The sequence below is a fragment of the Chlamydotis macqueenii genome, chromosome 23, assembly GCF_036417535.1.
Source record: "Chlamydotis macqueenii isolate bChlMac1 chromosome 23, bChlMac1.mat, whole genome shotgun sequence".
NCBI lineage: Eukaryota > Metazoa > Chordata > Aves > Otidiformes > Otididae > Chlamydotis > Chlamydotis macqueenii.
In genome coordinates, this window is record NC_141578.1 from 2,718,341 (window position 1) to 2,736,413 (window position 18,073).

Here is an 18,073-nt window from a genome sequence, read left to right on the forward strand (position 1 = left end):
TGAGCATTCACCCTCCGCATCCAGCCCCTCAAGGATGGGGGAGAGGATCCCAACAGCAGCTTGCTCTGGGTCATCCCTTGGGCCAGACCATCCCTGCCTTGGATGGGGCTGCTCCAGGCCAGACCTCAGCTCCCATTAAATGCTAACGCTGGCTACGACTGGAAAGAACAACATGAAGCCCTGCTTCTCCTTGCAAGACTTCACGCCCTCTCCCCTTTCCAAGGGACCCTTGCACGGTGCCTGGGTATCAGACCCAGGAGCAGCCCAGCCGTGAGGCAGGAGCACATCTCACCAGCTCCGGGCGGGTGCACACTCTCATCTGGCACAGGTGAATGGTGAAGATGGCGTGGGACCGGGAGCTCTGCACGTTCATCTGGGTGCTGGCAGTGGTGCGGGAAAGAGCCCCCTGTTTTAGGCACTGGATCAGCTACAACAACACGGGACAGGGAAGAACAAAACCTTGGAGCACCCTTCTAGGGAGTCAGGACAGCACCCAGCAGGCACGCCGACCCCTCCCTGCATCACCCTGGGGCTGTTCTGTCCCATCCCAGGTGAGATCCCCCCCTCACCTGGCTGTAGGACATCCCTGGGTGGTGGGCACCCAGCTGCCATCCCTCCTCCGCGTCTGCCCCATCCCGCACCCACCTCGTCCTGCGAGCTGATGAGGCGCGACGTCACCCCCGTGGTGTAGATGCTCCCGTTGGCATCTTCATGGATTTTGATGTTGGATTTGCGGTGGCGTGCGTCAGGGTCGCGGGCACTGTCAAACAGGTCCAGGATCTCTTCGTTGTAGAGCTGAGCGGGGCGGAAGCGGACGCGGGGTGAGCAGGAGGCTGCCAGAGCCCGGAACAGCGGGATCAACGGGAGCTGCCCTCTGCCACCCTGCTGCCGCGGTCCTGAGAGCCAGGAGTGGCTGCACAGCTCGGGGTGCGTGCGCGCTCACACGTATGTGCACATGCGTGTGCTTAGGCAAGGCTGACCAGGAGAGCGGGTGCGTGTGCAAGCGTAGGAGAGGACGCACAAGCACGTGCAAGCAGATAGGAGACAACGCAGAGGCGAGATCACAACGGGTACCCAGCTGGGACAGGCTGCCCGGAAGGGACGGTGCGTGTGCACACGTGTGCACAAGCGTGCATACATGTGCCTGTCTGCCCCTGCGAAGCTCTGAGCTGCAGGCTGGGTTGGTCCCAGGTGGACCCTGTCCTGTCTCCAGCCCACACACGCAGCTGTGCGCGAAGCAGGATGCTTTCAGAGCCTGAGCGGACACCTGGGAGCGGAGCCCCTCTCCCACCACAGCACCCTCAGGTCACCTCTGCCAGGTGGAAAGGAGACAAGGGGGACCTGGGAGCGCTGGACAGATGAGGAAAACCCCGAGGACCCAGAGCTGACAGAGGACGCTCCCTGTAGCACCTTCCCTCATCCTGGGGCGGAGGGACACCCCTGCCCGTCTGCCCCCCCGCTCAATGCCACGCGTCACCCTCGTCCCAGCGCAGGGAGCAGGGTCACCCGAGGACCGCAGGCTCCTGGCCAGCAGTGCGGATCAGGCTAATCCATCCCCGGCCGCCCCAGGGGCGAACGGGCTCCCCAAGGGTTTAAGCCCCGCTCGGACAGCCTGCTCCCAGAGAGAGTCACAGGACAGGGATCAGCAGGGCCAAATCCTCTACTGCTGCCGCGACGGGAGGGTTGGTAACCAGCGTCTGATGCTGCCACGTGCCCACGCTGGCACAGGAGAGCCATTATGGCCACAAAGCCCTCCCTGGGTTGCCTGGATAAGGGCTCGGCGCAGCTCCTGGTTTGATGTCCATGGCTGCAGGGTGGACCCGTGCGCAAAGCCCTCGACGGGCTCCAACCGCCTCGGCCACCGGGCCATCAGGCAACAGGCTTTTACCCTCCCCACACGTAACAGGGCCCTTGGAAAGCCTTCAAGCCCCCTCCCCAGTCTGGCAGATGCTCCCCGTCCCGTGTCCCTCTGGGCACGGCCGGCCTGGGGAGCGTGACCACCTCGGAGGCTGTTTTGAGAGCCAAAGCCGTCAGAGCTCAGAGGTGGTGAGGAGAAAGAAAGGCTGCAGGAAATCCCCATGGCAGCTGGCGTGAACCTGGGCAAGGCCACCGCTCTGTCACCACCAGGTGCCCCTGGGTTTGCGCTGGATCTCTTGGTCTGCAAAGATGCTTCCTAGGATGGCCTGGGACAGAGGCAGCACAGGGACCCCTTCCCAGCGTTCATCCTTCCCATGTCCCAGCCCCAGCTACCAGGTCACCCAGCTCCTTGGGGCAGTGGTGTCTCATCCCAAACTGAGTGGGAGAAACCGAGGCGAGGGAAAGTACAGCTGCGCAGCAGCAGATCTCCTAGATGGCAGATACAGGGGACAGAGAGGGAAGGGAAAGTGTGCCGCATAGGGTGAGGGGACACACACTGGGCTGAAGGCCAGGATCCCACCATACAGCCCTGGGAAGGGGGGACTATGCCGTGGGCCCCAACAGGGCCATCAGAGAGAAAGCCCGACAAGGTTCATCTTCCAGAAAGACTTCACAACAGGCAGGAAATTGTCCCCATTTCCATCCCAGCCCACAGGTTCCCCAGAGCGGAGCCCCACGAGGCCGAGGATGCGTGGGAAGGCAGCCAGGAGCTCGGTCAGGCCGAGCGCGGGGAGGGAAGGATGTGGCTGGACACAACAGCGCCATGGGAGCTCACAGGGGCTCTGGGGATGGAAAGCTGACTGGGAAGGATTTCTCCAGCAAGGAGGTCAGCCCTCCAGGCTAGGAGGTGACTTTGGGTGTTGCTTCCCCTCTCCGGGCCATCACCACCTGGAGGAACTCAGATGTGATGGCCACCAAAGCCACGTGGAGGGACGATCACAGCGCGGGGCCTGTCTCCTCTGGGCTGTACCCCCGATTGGGACACCAACCAGATGAAGGTGGTTCAGGAGCTCAGCTTTGCTCAACACCACCCTATGTTTTCTCACCAGGGCCTTAAGCCCATTCAAATCTTTACCTTCTTTGCACTTTTCCCCCAGGACAACTGCTGCAGACACGCAAGGTCCACAGGCTTTCTGAGAAAAACCTCTCCAGGGAAAGAAGTAGTTAACAGAGGCCAAAAACAGAGGTGGGAGAGGATACAGTGAAGCATTCTCAAGGTCAAAGATGCAGCAAAGGACATGGGAAATAACACAGCCCTTCCTCAAATCCTCACAAGAATGGCACTTCTTCCTCTCCTTGTTTCACTGGGAACGCTGGTCCAGACCCAAGGGACCAGCCACTGCCCTTCACCTCAAACAGCAGTGAGTGAGCCCAGAGCCCCCTGAAGCTCCAGGGGACCAAGGGATAAGCCCCTTCCCCATGGCGGGGGGCTCCCTGCAGCCAAGGAAATGCCACCCCGATGTGTGGTCATCATGAGGTCAACAATATTCAGGAATCTCCTCTGCCCTGACACGAACACCAGCCACGCGCCAGGGTGGGGCCCAGCCAGGACATGGAGGACTCAAGGAGCCCAGGAGGTGGGAGCTGAGCGAAGGACAGGGCAGGGCCACAGCGTCACCCAGAAGTGCTGTCACCCACCTCCAGGAACTGGGCGCTGACTTTGAATTCGGGCGCCGCCACGCCCCGACTCTGCGCTGCCCGCTTGCGCTCCTCGATGCCGCTGAAGAGGTGGCCGATGGCCCGCGGGATGATGCCCTGCTCGTCCTCAGAGATGTTCACGTCGAAGCCGGTGCCCATGGTGTACGTCTTCCCCGCGCCTGTCTGCAAAGAGGCAGCGAGGGGGGAGCTGGCTGGGTCCTCCCAGGCTCAGCTCTGCCCCCTACGCCCCACACCTCCCCCCGCCACCCCAGGCTCCTCACACGCCTCTGCTGAGCCCCTCCGATCCCCACCACCACACCGGCTCCCGGTTTCCCACCCCAGCTCTGCTTCCTCCTCCTCCCACAAAAAGCTACCCCCTGACCCAGCTCTCACCCAGTCCAGGGACAACTCTGTGTCCTCCCCAACATCCCGGAGCTTACACCCCCCCACGTTCCCCCACCTCTGCAGGTGCCACCTCAGCATCCCCACCACCTGGGATGCAGCAGAGCCCAGAGCCCGTACCTGGCCGTACGCTAGCACGGTGGCGTTGTAGCCCTCGAAGCAGCCTTCGATGAGCTTGCCCACGCACGTCGTGTAGATCTGCTCCTGCCACGTGTCCAGGTCAAAGACGAAGTCGTAGGTGAAGGCTTTGTCCTTCCCCAGCAGCACCTGGGGCTCGCCGGGCGTCACCGAGGTACAGATGTGACATCCCTCTATTTTCTCTTTGGACAGCTGGGGACGGATCCTGCAGGAAGAGAAGCGGGCTGAGGGCAGCCTCGGGGCTCACCTCGGGCCTGAGGGACACGAGGATGCGAGCACGGCCCACGCTGGCACCACGGCTGCTGCGGGCAGGGGACCGGCAGCACCTCTGCAAACGGAGCAGGGGACGCTTCAACTCCTGCGACCAGCGACAACCTTGATCCGGTTGTGGCTGAGGAAAGGGGTTGGTGCATCCCAGCGATGCCACCCGCCACCTCCGCAGCCGAGGCGACAGGCAGGGCTGGGTACCGCAGCGACTCGCAGCCTGCGCTTGCACCAACAGCTGCATACGGCCCAGCACGGCCCATATGGGGCCGGCCAGCGTCCCCGCGCCTCCGCTGGCCCATTCACCGTGCCGCCCCAGGCAGAGCCGATCAATACATCGCGGCAGCCCAGACGGCGACTGTGGGGGGTACGGGCGGGCAGCCGGGACGCGCCGCAGCCGTCCGCGCACATTTGAGAGGCGGCGAGATCCGACTGTGTGAAATGCAAAACGCAAAAACCACGACGAGACAGTCCCAGCGCCAAAACGACTGCCTCAACCCAACCACCGCCCAGCCCGACGGCTTTCCCCGGCCATGGACTCCCATGCTGGGCTCCTGGCTCCGGCGGCACGCACGGCCGACTCGCCGCATCCCCACCCACCGCGCTCAACTCGTCCCGGAGAAATAGGGGTAAGGCACAGCCACACCCGCGCAGCCACGGCCCTGCTTCGGCGCAGGCACTGGCGCGTCTTAGGCCTGCAGCGGCTTTCGGTGGATGTGCCGGCTGCGGGAAGCCGGCTGGTCCTGGGAGACTCATGGAAAAAAGAGGGAGCGTGGAGCCAAGCGCCATGGCAAACGGCTCTCATTAGAGCTAATGAGTGCACATCTCCCCTCCCTGGGTGCTTGATAAACACGGCTATTAATTCCTGCGAAGCCGCAGCGCTGGCAAGCCGGCGCAGCCACCGCAGCAGACGCTTTGCGGGTTGGGGCTCCTTGCCAGCCTGGCCGGTGGCGAGCCCCTCTGATCTCCTGTGGCCCTCTGTGTCTGGGGGGACGGGGTGTCAGGGTGTCCGCGACGGGGCAGAGACAGCGCCAGCACCCCGCTCACCCCCCCGGGAGCCTGCGCCGCAGACGCGTGGGAACAGCGATGCGCGTCCGCGGGAATATTTAGCTCAGCAGCTTCTGATGTGCTCAGCCCCAGACTGGCTCCCGTCGCCTTCCCAGGGTCCCATCCTCCTCCAGGAAAATTAACCCCAGCTTTAATTACTTTTTGACCAACGTGATGCGCTCCCCCCCACTCCCACCCCACCCCAGTGACAGTGTCCTCAGGGAACAGGCAGAGGAACAAACTGGAACCAGGGTATTTTTGGAAAAATTTTTTCCTCTCAAGAAAACTGAGAACAGGCTATTCAGCAAAAGATTTCTTTCTTCCCCCCTCCCCCCGCTCCCCCCACGTGATTAAACATGTGCATATGGGTTCAGAAGAAGGGAAGAGCAGCGTTGGAGCGGTGCGCGCACACGAATTTCCCACAGGGCATCTGGGGACCCACCGTGAGCCTGGCCACGCCGGGCTGTCCCAGCTGTCCACGTCTCCCCCACTCCTGCTCCCCAAACCTTGCTGCCCAGCCGTCTCCGAGCACCCAAGGGACCCCGTCATTCACCCTGGCTCTCACAGCCGGGGGACCCGCGGGGGCTGGAGGGGACCCAGGTGCCAGCCCTCAACGGGGGTGCTTCCCCGTGCTGTCCCGTCTCCCCAGGTGACTGGGGACGCCGGAGCCCCCCATGAGGGTCCTGCTCTCCAGGCAATCGGCCAAGCATCACCCAGGAACGTCCTGGGGAGCTGCTGCCAGCGGGTGTGCAAAGCCTGAAGACCTCCCTGCTACAAGAGCGGGATAAGTGGAGCAGGACGGCAGGGACGAGTGCCAGCAGCCACAGCCCTGCGTGAGACAGCGCAGAGATGCCACCCAGCATCACAGGAGATTCACGTGGCCACCGAGAGACACCACAGAGGGTTTCCCTAAGCCAAGTGCAGCTGCCTCTCCCGCTCCCCAGCATCCGACTGTCCTGACTCTCCCACACCCGGGGGTCTCATCCCTGCCCACCCAGGAGGAACATCACCACGCCAGGCACTGGGCAACACGAGACCCTGGTCAGGCCAGGTAGGTGTTCAAGTCGCGCCCAGGCACCATGATACCTCCTCCAAACACGACCGAAGCATCTGCAGAGCCAGCACGGGCTCTCTCCTTGGCCCTGTCCTCAACCCCACCAGGTGACACTGGGGGAGCTGGCAGTGCTTGTTGTGCTCTGCCTCAGTTTCCCTGATCATCCATTTTGGTGGTCATAAAGTCACCATCTGAGCGTGTTCTGGCATTCCTTGTCCCTGCCGCTACTGAAAAAAAAAGATGCTGGCCACGTCCTGTCTGCCTGTGGCTCCCCAAGAACCGGGTGCGATGCTGTCAGGGCACAACCTGTGGGACAACGGAGCCGCTCCCTCACCCGCGTCCGGACACAGCCAGCCAACCTGCACCGTGCCTGGTCGTGGGCCACCGGCCAGCCAGCCAGCTTGCCCCCAGCACCAGGACCCATTGCAGAGCCAAACACGCTGGGGTGCCCTGTCCTCGCGGAGAGCCCGGCTGATCCCCTGGGAGCGCACGGCGCAGGCTCCTATGGTTACGTGGCAATTTGAGCTGCCCCGTCCCGGCCGAGCACCCCTGCCAAGCAAACCTGGCCGCTTCCCAGCCCCGGGCACCCAACACACAGGGTTGGGAGGTAGACGGACGCGCAGACGGAGACAGAGGCGCAGGCAAGGGTGGAGAACGCTCCTTCCCAAACCAGCAGCTCTTGCTGGGGCGACGACGGGCAGAGTGGCAGCGGCCTGCCTGCTCCAGCATCAGCATCCGAACCCGGCGGCACGAGCGGCGTCTGTGCCAGGGAGAGCCCGCAGCCGCACGGGGACACAAAGGGCCCTCGCTGGGAGCCTCTCCATCGCTCTCTTTCCCTTCCCTGCCGGGCTGGCAGGCTGTGAAAGCGCCGTCTCCACGGCTGGGCTGCCAGGGCCACCGAGCATCTGGGAGGAAGAGGGGGAGCGGGTCCCGCACCCCGAGGAGCAGGGAGCTTCGCTCAGCGGCACAAAGGCCGAGTTGTTCAGTGCCACTGCCCTACGCCAGCGTTTGGTCGGGGGGAGCCGAGCGAGGCCGGGAGCCGAGCGCTGGACGGGCACCGTGGGGCAGCCAGCTCCCACAGGCAGCCCTCGTAGGGTCGGCGCGGGGGTCCCTGCACCCCGGCAGGAGCAGCCCCCTTCCTGCCCATCCCAGCATCTCAAGCCCTGCAACCAGTGGAGGGGACGGCGTTCACCACGCCGAGCACGGCCAGCATCCCCACGGCAGGGCTGTGCCCCCCAGCAGACCCCAACCAGCCCCCCATGCAGCAAAGGGAGGCTGTTTCCTTGCACAGGAAGGCAGAAATCGGCTGACGTGGACACATCCTCGTGTCCCCCCGCCTCCTCATCCCACTGCCTCAGTTTCCCCCTCCAAGCCCATCGCTATGACAACCCGAGGGGCTCCAGAGCATCCTTTGGCCCCCAGCACTTTGCCAAACCTGTGGCAGCACAACTCCCACAGCCCACGGGGAGAGCCACCACACGCCCCCCACGCTCAGCTGCCTGCACCCACAGCCAGGCACACGCTGAGCTCCCGCCAGGCAACCCCACCCTGCCAAAACAACCCCCCCCTCCGAGGCCAGGCTGGCCGTCCCACCTGGCACAGCCCAGCAGGAGAAGACGGGGATGGCAGCAGAGGGGATGCAGCCTCCCCCAGACCCACCACCCAGCATCGCCCACCTCAGACAGGGGCTGTCCCCGCTCCCCAAGGAGGCCCAGCACCCACCCGCTCACCAGCAGCTGCTCCAGATTGGGGGTGCGGGTGACCCCCTGGCTGCAGCTGCCTTTCATAACCTTGCCCCAGCTACTGTCCCTCCGAGACCGCGCTGGGAGGGAGGGCCCCCGCGGACCCCCGGGGCCACAGCCCAGGCGGCTGCCCAGCCAGGCAGGGCTGGTTTCCCAGGGAGCCGAGCCAGAGAGCGGTGGGTGGAAGAGTTCCATGGGATTTTCCCTCTCTGTGCCAAGCCCCGGAGGCTCAGAGCCACTTGCTTTCGTCCACCCCATCTCCAGAGGGGCAAGGCTGCCCGCTGCGATGCTGGCAGCTCTGGCACCAGGTGAGGGGCTGGGGTGCTCCCCCCCCGTCCTGGCCACTCCGCTGGTGTGGGCTGGCAGAGGTTGGGGCTGGCAGACCCCGACCAGCCGTGCAGCCCAGCTGCTGTGGATGTGTGCCTGCCAAGACGGGCGGGCTGGGCAAGCCCAGGCAGCACCTGCCTCCACTCCTCACATTGCCCACATTCATCCTGCTCCCATCCTCGCTCCCTGCATCACCTGTGTGTAGCCTGCTCCCATCCCCGCATCACCCCGCTCCCCATATTGCCCGCATTTGCCCCGTTTCCCCTCCCCACATCCCCTTGCATTCACCCCACTCCCATCCCTGCATCACCCGCGTTCACCCCGCTCCTATTCCCACTCCCATCCCTGCATCACTCGCGTTCGCCCTGCTTGCGCTCCCTCCAGCCTCCCCAGCATCAGAGCAGCAGGAGCATCTGCCAGGTGGCTCAGACTCACACGCAGCCCACCTGCCAGCCTCACCGCCCACTTTGCTCCCCCCTGCCCCAAACCTGCCCCCCACACTTCGCCGCTCCCCTGCGAGCCCTCCCAGCAGCACAAGGCAGCCAGGAGAGCAGCTCTAACATCGTCCTGTGCTCGCCAAGGACACCCTGCGGATCAGGGACACCCCGGGCACTGCAAACCCAACATGCGAGATGGCGTGTGGCACTCGGGGGACTCGACCTGGCCAAGCTGCTCCCCAGGCAGCTGGGTGCTGCCAGCATCACCGGGGTACGACCAGCGCAAAGGGCTGCAGGTTCTCCTGTATCTCCAGGCCAGCACAGCGAGCGTGAGGCTGCCCACCCTCACCGGCACACAGCGGCTCCCCAGACCCCAGCTCAGAGCAGCTTGATCCCGTGGGGGGATCTGCCCCCTTGCCAAAGATGCCCCCAGCCCCATTCCCCCCTGAGCTCCGGGTCCCAGGAGAGGGCCGGCTGCCAAGGGCTGGCTGTTTGCACACAGGTTGCTTTGGATCCAAATCAAGACAAAGTTAAGCATTTAATTACCGCGGCAGGGAAGCGGCTCAGCAATCAGAGAAAATTGAATCAGGCTCCCCGGGGATGGCCAGGTCTGGCCAGGAAACGCTCCCATGAAGAGATACAGCATGTCACCTCCTCGCAGGAGCGAGCACAACGCGGGAAAGCGCCGAGCTCAGCCTGCCCGCGGAGCCACCCGCGCCACACGACCGCTGCCTGCGCTCCGGCCAAAGGAGAGGGTGCCACGGCCAGCACGGCTGGGCCAGCACCGGAGGCCCGAGGGAGCTGCCTGGCAGCGTGGGGACAGACAGGTCCCCCCAGAGCTGGGGCGCGCAGGGAGGCGTGCTGGGCACGGCTCGGCGGAGGGACAGGCCTGCACCCCTCATCCACCCCCCGAGGAAGCGACCCCAATACCGATCCTCCGCATGGATGTGCCCAGCTCCAAGCTGCCCATCCCATTCCCCTGCGGGGCAAACCCCGCTGCCTTGGACCCCAGAACACCCCTGCCCCCTCCTAATCCTCCTGCTCCGGGCTTTCCTAGGCTTAGGGAAACCTTTAAATCAGGCCTTGGCAGCCGCCATGTGCTGCTCATTAGCTCCGGCGGGAGCACTCCGGCACGGAGCCGTCCCATCTGCTCTGCACCGAGACCCACCGCGGGCTGGGAACAAGGTCCCCACGCTTCTCTCGAGGGGAGCAGGAGACCGACTCTGGGATCCCGCGCTCCTCTTTCACCTCCGTACACAACTGGCAATGCCACCAGCTCCGTCCTGGATGCGCCCAAGAGAAGAGGCTGGGAAACACCGCAAGGATGTTTGGAAACGACAGACCCAGGACAGTCACTGCAAAGGGGTGCAGAGCCCCAGAACCCCCCAGCGGCGTGAGCAGTGCAGGGGAACACACGTGTGGCAGCACACGCGACTCGACGCACACCCCGGCAGGGCCCCCGCTCCCCTCCGACCGCGCGGGAACGGCCACGAAACCACCGGCTCAGCAGCAGCAGCAGCAGTTACTGGAGAGCGATAGGAAACCATCGTTCGCCAGAAGACTCTGGGCCTGACGGGCCGTCGGCCTGACCCTGCGAGGGGACAGAGATGCCACCGGTCCGATGGAGACAGACGGGCACGCTCCCCCTCCCAATTCTGTACCCCGGTACCGAGGCTCTCGTTCCCTCCCAAGCCAGTGAATCGCACCCACGGGGTCTCTCCCTTTCCCAGGAGGTCCCCGTGTCCCAGTCCCACCCCAGTCCTGGCACACCCATACTGGAGATAAGGCTTTCCCGGCCCCCCCGAAAGCAGGCACGCCTGCAGCCCCCCGATGTGCTCTGATTGCCACTGGGAAAACAACCCTGTCTGAGCAGAAGATGCTGCATGAAGCTCACGGAACCCTTGCAACTTCTGGGCGAAGCACGTGCGGAACAGAGCCGGCACGTCCCACCCTGCCCCATTGAGCCTCCCGCCCCGGGCACCCCCACCCCTCTCCCCCAAGCACCCATATCTGGGTCCCCAGGCTCCAGCACGCGAATGTGCCCCAGGCTGTGGCGGAGGAGGAAGGAAGAGCCCGGGGAAAGAAGTCGGATGCAGGTTTGTGCCTGGTGCTAAAGGTCAGGCTGCATCGCTCTCCGGGGACGGGGCTGAGAGCCCGCGGGGCCCTGGCTGCAGCAAAGCCCAGGGGCCAGGGTTGAGGGGGGCAGAAGGACTTTTCTTAAATCTTTCCACCCCGGGGAACACCAGATCGGTGGAGGAATGCCCGCTGGGCCACCCTAGTGCCAGTCTCCAGCGCTTTGCCCTCGGTGCTGGCCCACACGTGGAGCTGGCGACACAGGGAGAACAGACCCAGAGCTTGGGGGGGGTCCCTGCAGAGCCACCCCCCCAGGACACCACGGAGCCACCACCAAGAACAAGAGCTGGGAATGGGCAGACTGGGCTGGGAGGTGTTCACAGCCCCTGCAGCAAGCTGTGACGAGAAACCTCCCGCTCCATGTCCTCAGTTGCAGAGGAGGTGAAGGATTTCACCGGGATCCCTGGGACCGCGGGCTCAGCCCCGAGCCCTCGCTTGGAAATGAGGACGACGACCGTGTTGTGCCCACACGGAGCAGGGCAGAGGGGATGAGGCTGGATGAGGGGATGCCAGCGGGATGAGGCTGCCGGCCACCCCCGGCCTCAGAGCGGTGCAGAGCCAGCGGGGACACGGGGACGTGCCGGGGCAGCTCTGGACCAGCTCCCAGTCTGCCCGGATGGGAAGTGGTGGCAGGAGGCCAGTCACCTTCCCTCCCACCAAGCCAAAGCAGAAACCCATCAGAAACCCATTAGCATCCAACCGGGGCACGGGAGTCACCCCGCAGCGTGCCGATCTCCTGCAGCAAAGCCCGGCAGCAGCTGCCCTCACCATCCGCCACATCCCAAACCTGCCGGCTGTTTAACTGAGGGCAGGGACTGTTTTGACAGCCCTGGACAGGAACCAGCCCCGTGGGACCCCCGGGGGCAGCCATCGCTCCAGCAGGAACAGCGCGACAGCCCGGCTCCTCAATTAGCGCCGGGCTCAGTGCGGGTATCACCTTCCCTCTCTGGGGGCCAGGAGCCGCATTCCTGACAGGGCTTCATCTCCTGGAATTTTCTCCTGCCCCCAGTTTCACTGCGGATGCAGGAAAGCCACAGCTGGCTCCGTCCTCCAGCTTAGAGAGCGCCCCAGCCTCCCAAGCTCCTGAGACTTCACGGCATGACATGTTTAAACCCCTCGCTGACAGGCGACGGGTGCAGGCACCAAAAGCCTCTTAGAGCTGCTCGGCTCCCAGTGATGCTGCAGGCGATGCCGCATTTGCGTGGGACCGCAGGCTGCGGCCCTGCTCCCCCCGTCGCCGTCCCCTTTCTAACATTTCCGCTGTAAACGCCAGCGAGCGCGCGCGCCTGATGGAAGCCAGGCGCAGAAAAACCCCTCGCGCCCACACACCTGGGCTCAGCACTTCCCTCAGACTCCATGGGGCCCCCGACATCTCTCTCCGGACTGGGGAGGCCACTTGAACCCAGCACGCACACCCCAACATGGCAGCGGGGCTGGGAAAGCCCCAAAATGAAACCAAAGAGCAGCAGCTCGCCCCGGACGGGTTCAGCACAGCAGCAAAACAGCCCCAGGACAGGGGTGGGGGGCCCTGCTGCCAGGGCTGAGCTGAGGATGGGGAAAGCGGCTGGGGGTGCCCGTGCCGGTGCTCAGCCTGCCCAGCACCCCCAGGCTACAGCAGCCCCCTGAGATATTTCCTTCCTGGGACTGGGGCTGCTCGCCAGGGAGCCTCCCGGTCCCCGCGGGTGGGAGATGGGGCACCCCAGGGCTGGGCTGTGCCAGCAGAGCAGGACGAGCTGACCCCCCATCACTGCAGGCGCCGGGCACGTCCCATGCAGGGGGGTGGGTTTGTCTCATCTCTCCCTTGCACGGCCCTGCAAAACCAGCCCAGCACCAGCCAGGCCTGGCAGGAGACACTGTCCCACGGGCCACTCCGCAGCATCCCCTCGGGACCGCACCAAAGGGGCTCAGAGGTGCAGCAGCACCGCGGCGATGGCGGGCAGCGGGTACCAGGCCAGACCACCCCTCTCCATGCCGGAGCCCTTGGGCGGCACGCGCACTGGTGTGGCACCAGTCGGGCTCGCACCACCTCTCCATCCACACCCAAAATTGCCCTGGGAGTGGAAGAACTACAACAACTCTGCCTCCTCAGGGTCCAACCCCAGCTGGGTGCGGAGGCTTCTCGTTCGCAGAAACCATCGCAGCAGGCAGAGGAGCCCCGGCCACGCGGCAGCAAAGATGCCAGGGCCGGGAGCCCAGCTGATCCCGGCATCTGGACTTTGCCAGTGTGCTCCCGCTGAGCCGAGGCCCTCCATGGCACATGGCGCGCGAGTCTGCCCTGTCCCGAGTGGCACATCCCATCCTTCATCCCAAGGAGGAGGTGGGAGCAGCTCCCTGGGGCAGGAGACAGCCTGCACGGAGCGCAGAGCGTCATGGCAGGAGCCTTCACGAGAGCAGCAGAGCCCTGGAGGTTGCAGGGTTTAAATAAACTTGAAATCAGACTCAACTTCCTTCCCCAATTTCACAAGCTCCGTTTCCTGAGTCTCTGCAGGCGGCCAGGCGCTCTCGGGTGCCGCGGGCAGCTCCGGCACAGGGCAGGAGGGGGATGCCACTTTTTCTCCGATGAGCTGGGCGGTTTGAAAGGGCCCTCGGGGAGCATTTCTGCAGCCAGCCCTGCTTCTCAGCCCTCCCTCAGCCATGGAGTGGGATGGCCCCTGGGTCAATACGCGCCATCAGCCCTTCCTGACACAGCAAAACCGCCCGCGCGCAACCGGGCCACGCTCCACCTCCCGCAACCAGCGCAGCGAGTCCCGCTCCCGCCGCCGCACCCCGGGCTCGCTGCGGCTGCAAGAGCCGACAGCACCCGACTGCCAGCATCGGTGCTGCGGGGCGGGGGGCTGCAGGGGCTCAAGGGAAGGCGCGAGCCTCGAGTCGACGGCTGTGCTCCCGGATGGAGGGCACAAGGGGGGAGCTGCCGAGCCGCCTGCGTTGCAGCCTCCCATTTGAAGGTCACCTACAGAAGGAAACGGCAGTTGTTGTCTTTGCCAGCCTCTGAGGAAGCCCACCCCCACCCCCAGCAGCAAGGATCGAGGGCTCCCGGGCACTATGGCGGCGTGTGACCGTTACACCAGCGCAGGGCACGTGGGCACCCAACGCGACCGCTGCTGCCAGGTCCTGCCTAGCAGCATCCGCCAGAGCCGGCAAGCTCAGGCGCACCCACAAAGCCACACGCCGGGCTTAACGCTGGCAGGCAAGTGAAGGCAGACCCTGCCTGCGGGGAGGGCGGGAGCCGGGGCAGGACGCAGCCCTGCCCTTGCAGAGGGTGCAGGTCTGAGGTGCAGGCACGCATCAGCCCCTGGGCCAGGAGCAGCCGCTGGGCCTGCATTTCCCTCTGCCGACGGCAGTGCTGCAGCAGGTACCGGCCATTTCACTGCTGGCAGGCAGGAAGCCTAAATAACACCCCTGCACCCCAATCAGCGGCTCAGCACCCAGGTCCCTTGGGCCCCCAGCGCCAACGGGGCAGCCAGGAGTCTCCCCAGGGGAAGAGGGGAACCTGAGAGGTTGATGGTGAAATGCCACAGCATCCCTCCTGCCTCCTCCCACCAGGCCAGAAGAACCAGCAAGAACTGGCGTCCCCTCGAAGGACACCACAGCCCCCCCACCCCTGCTCCTCCATCTCCGCTCCTCCCACCCCGAGGGCTCCGTGTGGCCCCACGGAGGGGTCCCAGTGGTTGCAGCACCTCTTGCCATCGGCTGGACCATCCCCATCGCCCAGCCGTGTGACCCCAGCAGCACACGACGCCTTCCTCCAAAGCCCCCCCTTTGCCTCTCAGCATCCCCGGCCCTTCCCCAGGTCCCACCTCTCTCCCACCAGCGGCACGGACACGGGGACCTCAAAGAAGCGGCACAGCTGGCACATCTGTGTTGTTATACCAGGACAAAAGGGGAGCTTTGATCCGAGGGAGGTGGCATCTGTGGGCAGGTTTGCAGGGAGGGTAGGGGGTCTTGGAAACTCCCTCGCTCTGCTCCCAGCCCAGGGCAGGAGGGGACCCATCACCAGCCCCCCGGGGGCTGCTTTGGCTGAAAAGCTGGGTGGTCCACAGGGAGACCTCCATGCACTCAGCCCAGGCTCAGGAGCCACCTTCCCGCGTGATGCTGCGACCTGCCTGCTCTGTCTCGCGGCCTCATCGCTCCCAGCCCTGCTCCTTTATCCGGCTGGACACCCTCGCCATCGCATCGCCTTCGCCATCGCATCGCCTCCGCCCCCCGGCACCAAGGGGGGATGCCAGCTCATTCCCCCGAGGAGGGGGTGGGATAGACTTGGACCTTCCCCCCCACCGCAGACCCTCGTCAAGGACACCCCAGCCCCCTGCAACACTGTGGATTCGAGTCACCTCCGGGTCGTGATCCCCTTCCCCCATGGCTGGCAGAGGCCAAAGGGACCAGGTGGGAAGACCCCAGTGGGAACAACCCCGCAGCCGCCATCCCCAGCGGCACCCACTCCATCTCCTGGGAAAAGAGACCCCGGCCCCGAGCCGGGCCTTTGTTAAAAGGCTTCATCTCGAGAGAAATGCAGGGTGGAGGATGGGAAGAGTCCGGCCGGTGGGAAATCTCCACCGCCAGCATCGCTCTGTTCCTGGTCAGTGTCCTGGCGGCACCTTGGCACAGCCCAGCCCGGGCGCAGGCACTCCAGCAGCACCCACACCCCGGGGGACGGGGGGTGCTGTCACCCCCGCCCTGGAAAAGCCGCAGCCCGGCCTCGATTCTTCGCAGCCTTTTGTAACGGAGCGAGGCAGAAAATCACCGCCGCCTGCTTTCCCGAGACGTGGAAGGACTGGACGGGCAGGCAGCGCTGGGAGGTGTCCTGGTGCGCACACCCGCGTGAACACACACACGCGTGAACACGCACCCGTGTGCACTACCCGCAGCGGCGCGCACAGCCCCACGCCGTCCTCTCTCCCTCCATCACCCGGCGTCTTTTGTGCTCTGGGTCTGCCCGGGCGGGGACCAGCCCGGGGGAGGGGTGTGGAGGTGGGACAGGACCCGAGCGACCCCCCTGCAGAGCGCCCTCAGCCCCCCCAGCCTGGTGCCGTTCGGGGCGCGGGTGGGGCGGCTGCCCCCCCCCCCCGCCCCCGCAACCTCGCCCAGCTCCGCAGCTCGGGGCGGCGGGGGCCAGGCCGGGCTCACGCGTGTCCGGAAGACGCGGGGCTGAGGAGCCGCACGCCCGGTCCCTTCCCCACGCGGGACGGCAGTCCCGGCCGTGACAGCCGGGCAGGGCCGCTCCCCACCGCTCCCGCTTGGCTCCGGCGGGGGGGGGCTCGGCCCCCTCTTTGGGGCAGAAAGAAGCAAAACGACGGAGGGTGGGGGGGACCCGGCGGGACCCACCCAGCCGGGCGCGGCGCTAACAAAGAGCCCCCCTCCCGCTCCCACCAGCCCCGGGGGCCTCTGCCCAGCCCCCCCCCGCCACGAATCCAGACGCCGATCCGGTGGGGCTTTGTTCCCGGCCCGCAGTCAGCACAAAGGAGATGCCGCATCGCTCCCTACCACCTACTGGGAGGGGCGGGCAGGGACCCCCTCTCACCCCCCCCCTCACCCCCTCGACACCTTGCCTGACAGCCCCGGGGGGGGGGCAAACCCACCCGCGGCGCAGCCGGTGAGCTCCAGGTGGGGGGCGGGGGTCCCTGCGTGGGAGGTGGCTGCGAGGGGCTGGGGCCCGGGGGGGGGGGGGTAAACCAGGCTCGCGGGGGGCTGGGGGGCGGGGGGGGGACAACGCCCCGCACTCACCTCACGGCCACCTGGACGCAGCTCTCGGGGGCCGCCATGGCCCCGCCGCGCGGCACCGCGGCCGCCGCTGCCCGGGAGCATCCGCGGCGGGGGGCGGGGGGGGGCGGAGCGGGAGGCGGGGCGGGGCGGCCCCAGGTGCCAGGGGGGCGGGGACACGGACAGGGACACGGGGGGACGGGGTGCGCGCCTGATCTGGTTGGAGACGCGGGGAGCGGTGACGTGTGACCCCCGCACGGCTCCCCCCATCCCCGCACACACTGACAGACCGACACACGCACACACACGGTCACGGTCACGGTCACGGTCACGCTCCCACCCGTGGGTCCCTGCTGCCCCCTGCCGGGCCCACGGCCCCGCTCTCACCTGCGCCCACCGGTTGGACCGGGCCGCACCGGGGCTGTACCGTTTGTACCGGTTGGACCGGGCCGTACCGGGGCTGTACCGCTTGTGCCGGGCCGTATCGGGGCTGTGCAGCGCGCCCCCCCGGGGTTTGGGGGCGAGGGGGGAGCAGCCCGGGGTGCCGCGAGGTGGGCGCTGCCGTCCCCGGGAAGGCGCGGGGTCGCGGGGGATCCTGGCGTGGAAGGAGCCGGGGGCTGGGGGGGCCCTCAGCTGCCTGCCCAGGTGCAGCTCCGGGCCAGCCCCCGCTCCATTCCCGGCCCGGGAGCACCCGGGTCCCACGCAGGATCTCGCTGCCCCCACCCTCCTGCCCTGTCCGGTCCCGGAGCCTCCTCCTGTCACCCAGCTCCTCTGTCCCAACGATGCAATTGGGAGACAGCACCCCGCTGCGCTGCGGGGACACTGGAGCTCTCCCCGTTCCTGCCCCGTGAGTGGGACACAGGGAAGGGACACGATGTCCCCATGACCCCCAGGCCACCGTTGCTGGCATGAACCCCGCCAAGTGCCCCCAGCTGACACAGATGTGAGACCAACAAGGGACCTCCAGCTCTGCAGGTCGGTGCTGATGTCAGGGTGAACAGCAACGGAGTGGGAGGGGAAACTGAGGCACGCTGGGGTCTACACTGAGGAGCCCAGGCTGTGTCCTGGGAGAGGCTGCCCATCTGCTCCGGGACAACCAGACATGCCAGCACTGGCGGCCAAAGTCAGAGCTGTGGCCAGCACAGAGCCCAGCACCTGCCCTCTGCGCTGGGGTGCAGATGCCTTCACCTCGACAGCACCGTCCCTTCACCCTGCCTGCTCCTGCTCCTGCTCCTGCTCCTCCCAAGGTACCAGGGCACACGGGGCTCTGCGCCCTG

General features: G+C 66.0%; 1 protein-coding gene across 4 annotated transcripts in view; it reads right to left on the bottom strand.

The window, feature by feature from the left end:
* KIF21B (kinesin family member 21B) overlaps positions 1–16,892 on the bottom strand; it is a 39,909-nt gene extending 23,017 nt beyond the window's left edge. For all 4 annotated transcript variants that reach the window (XM_086765555.1, XM_086765554.1, XM_086765553.1 and 1 more), the window contains exons 1-5: positions 16,821–16,892; positions 4,078–4,300; positions 3,556–3,738; positions 646–795; positions 293–427 (exon numbers count right to left, since the gene is read on the bottom strand). In XM_086765555.1, coding sequence (XP_086621681.1) covers positions 293–427; positions 646–795; positions 3,556–3,738; positions 4,078–4,300; positions 16,821–16,858 — 729 coding nt within the window. In that variant the 5' untranslated portion in view covers positions 16,859–16,892. The remainder of the gene's footprint in view (positions 1–292; positions 428–645; positions 796–3,555; positions 3,739–4,077; positions 4,301–16,820) is intronic.
* Positions 16,893–18,073: the final 1,181 nt, after the last annotated feature.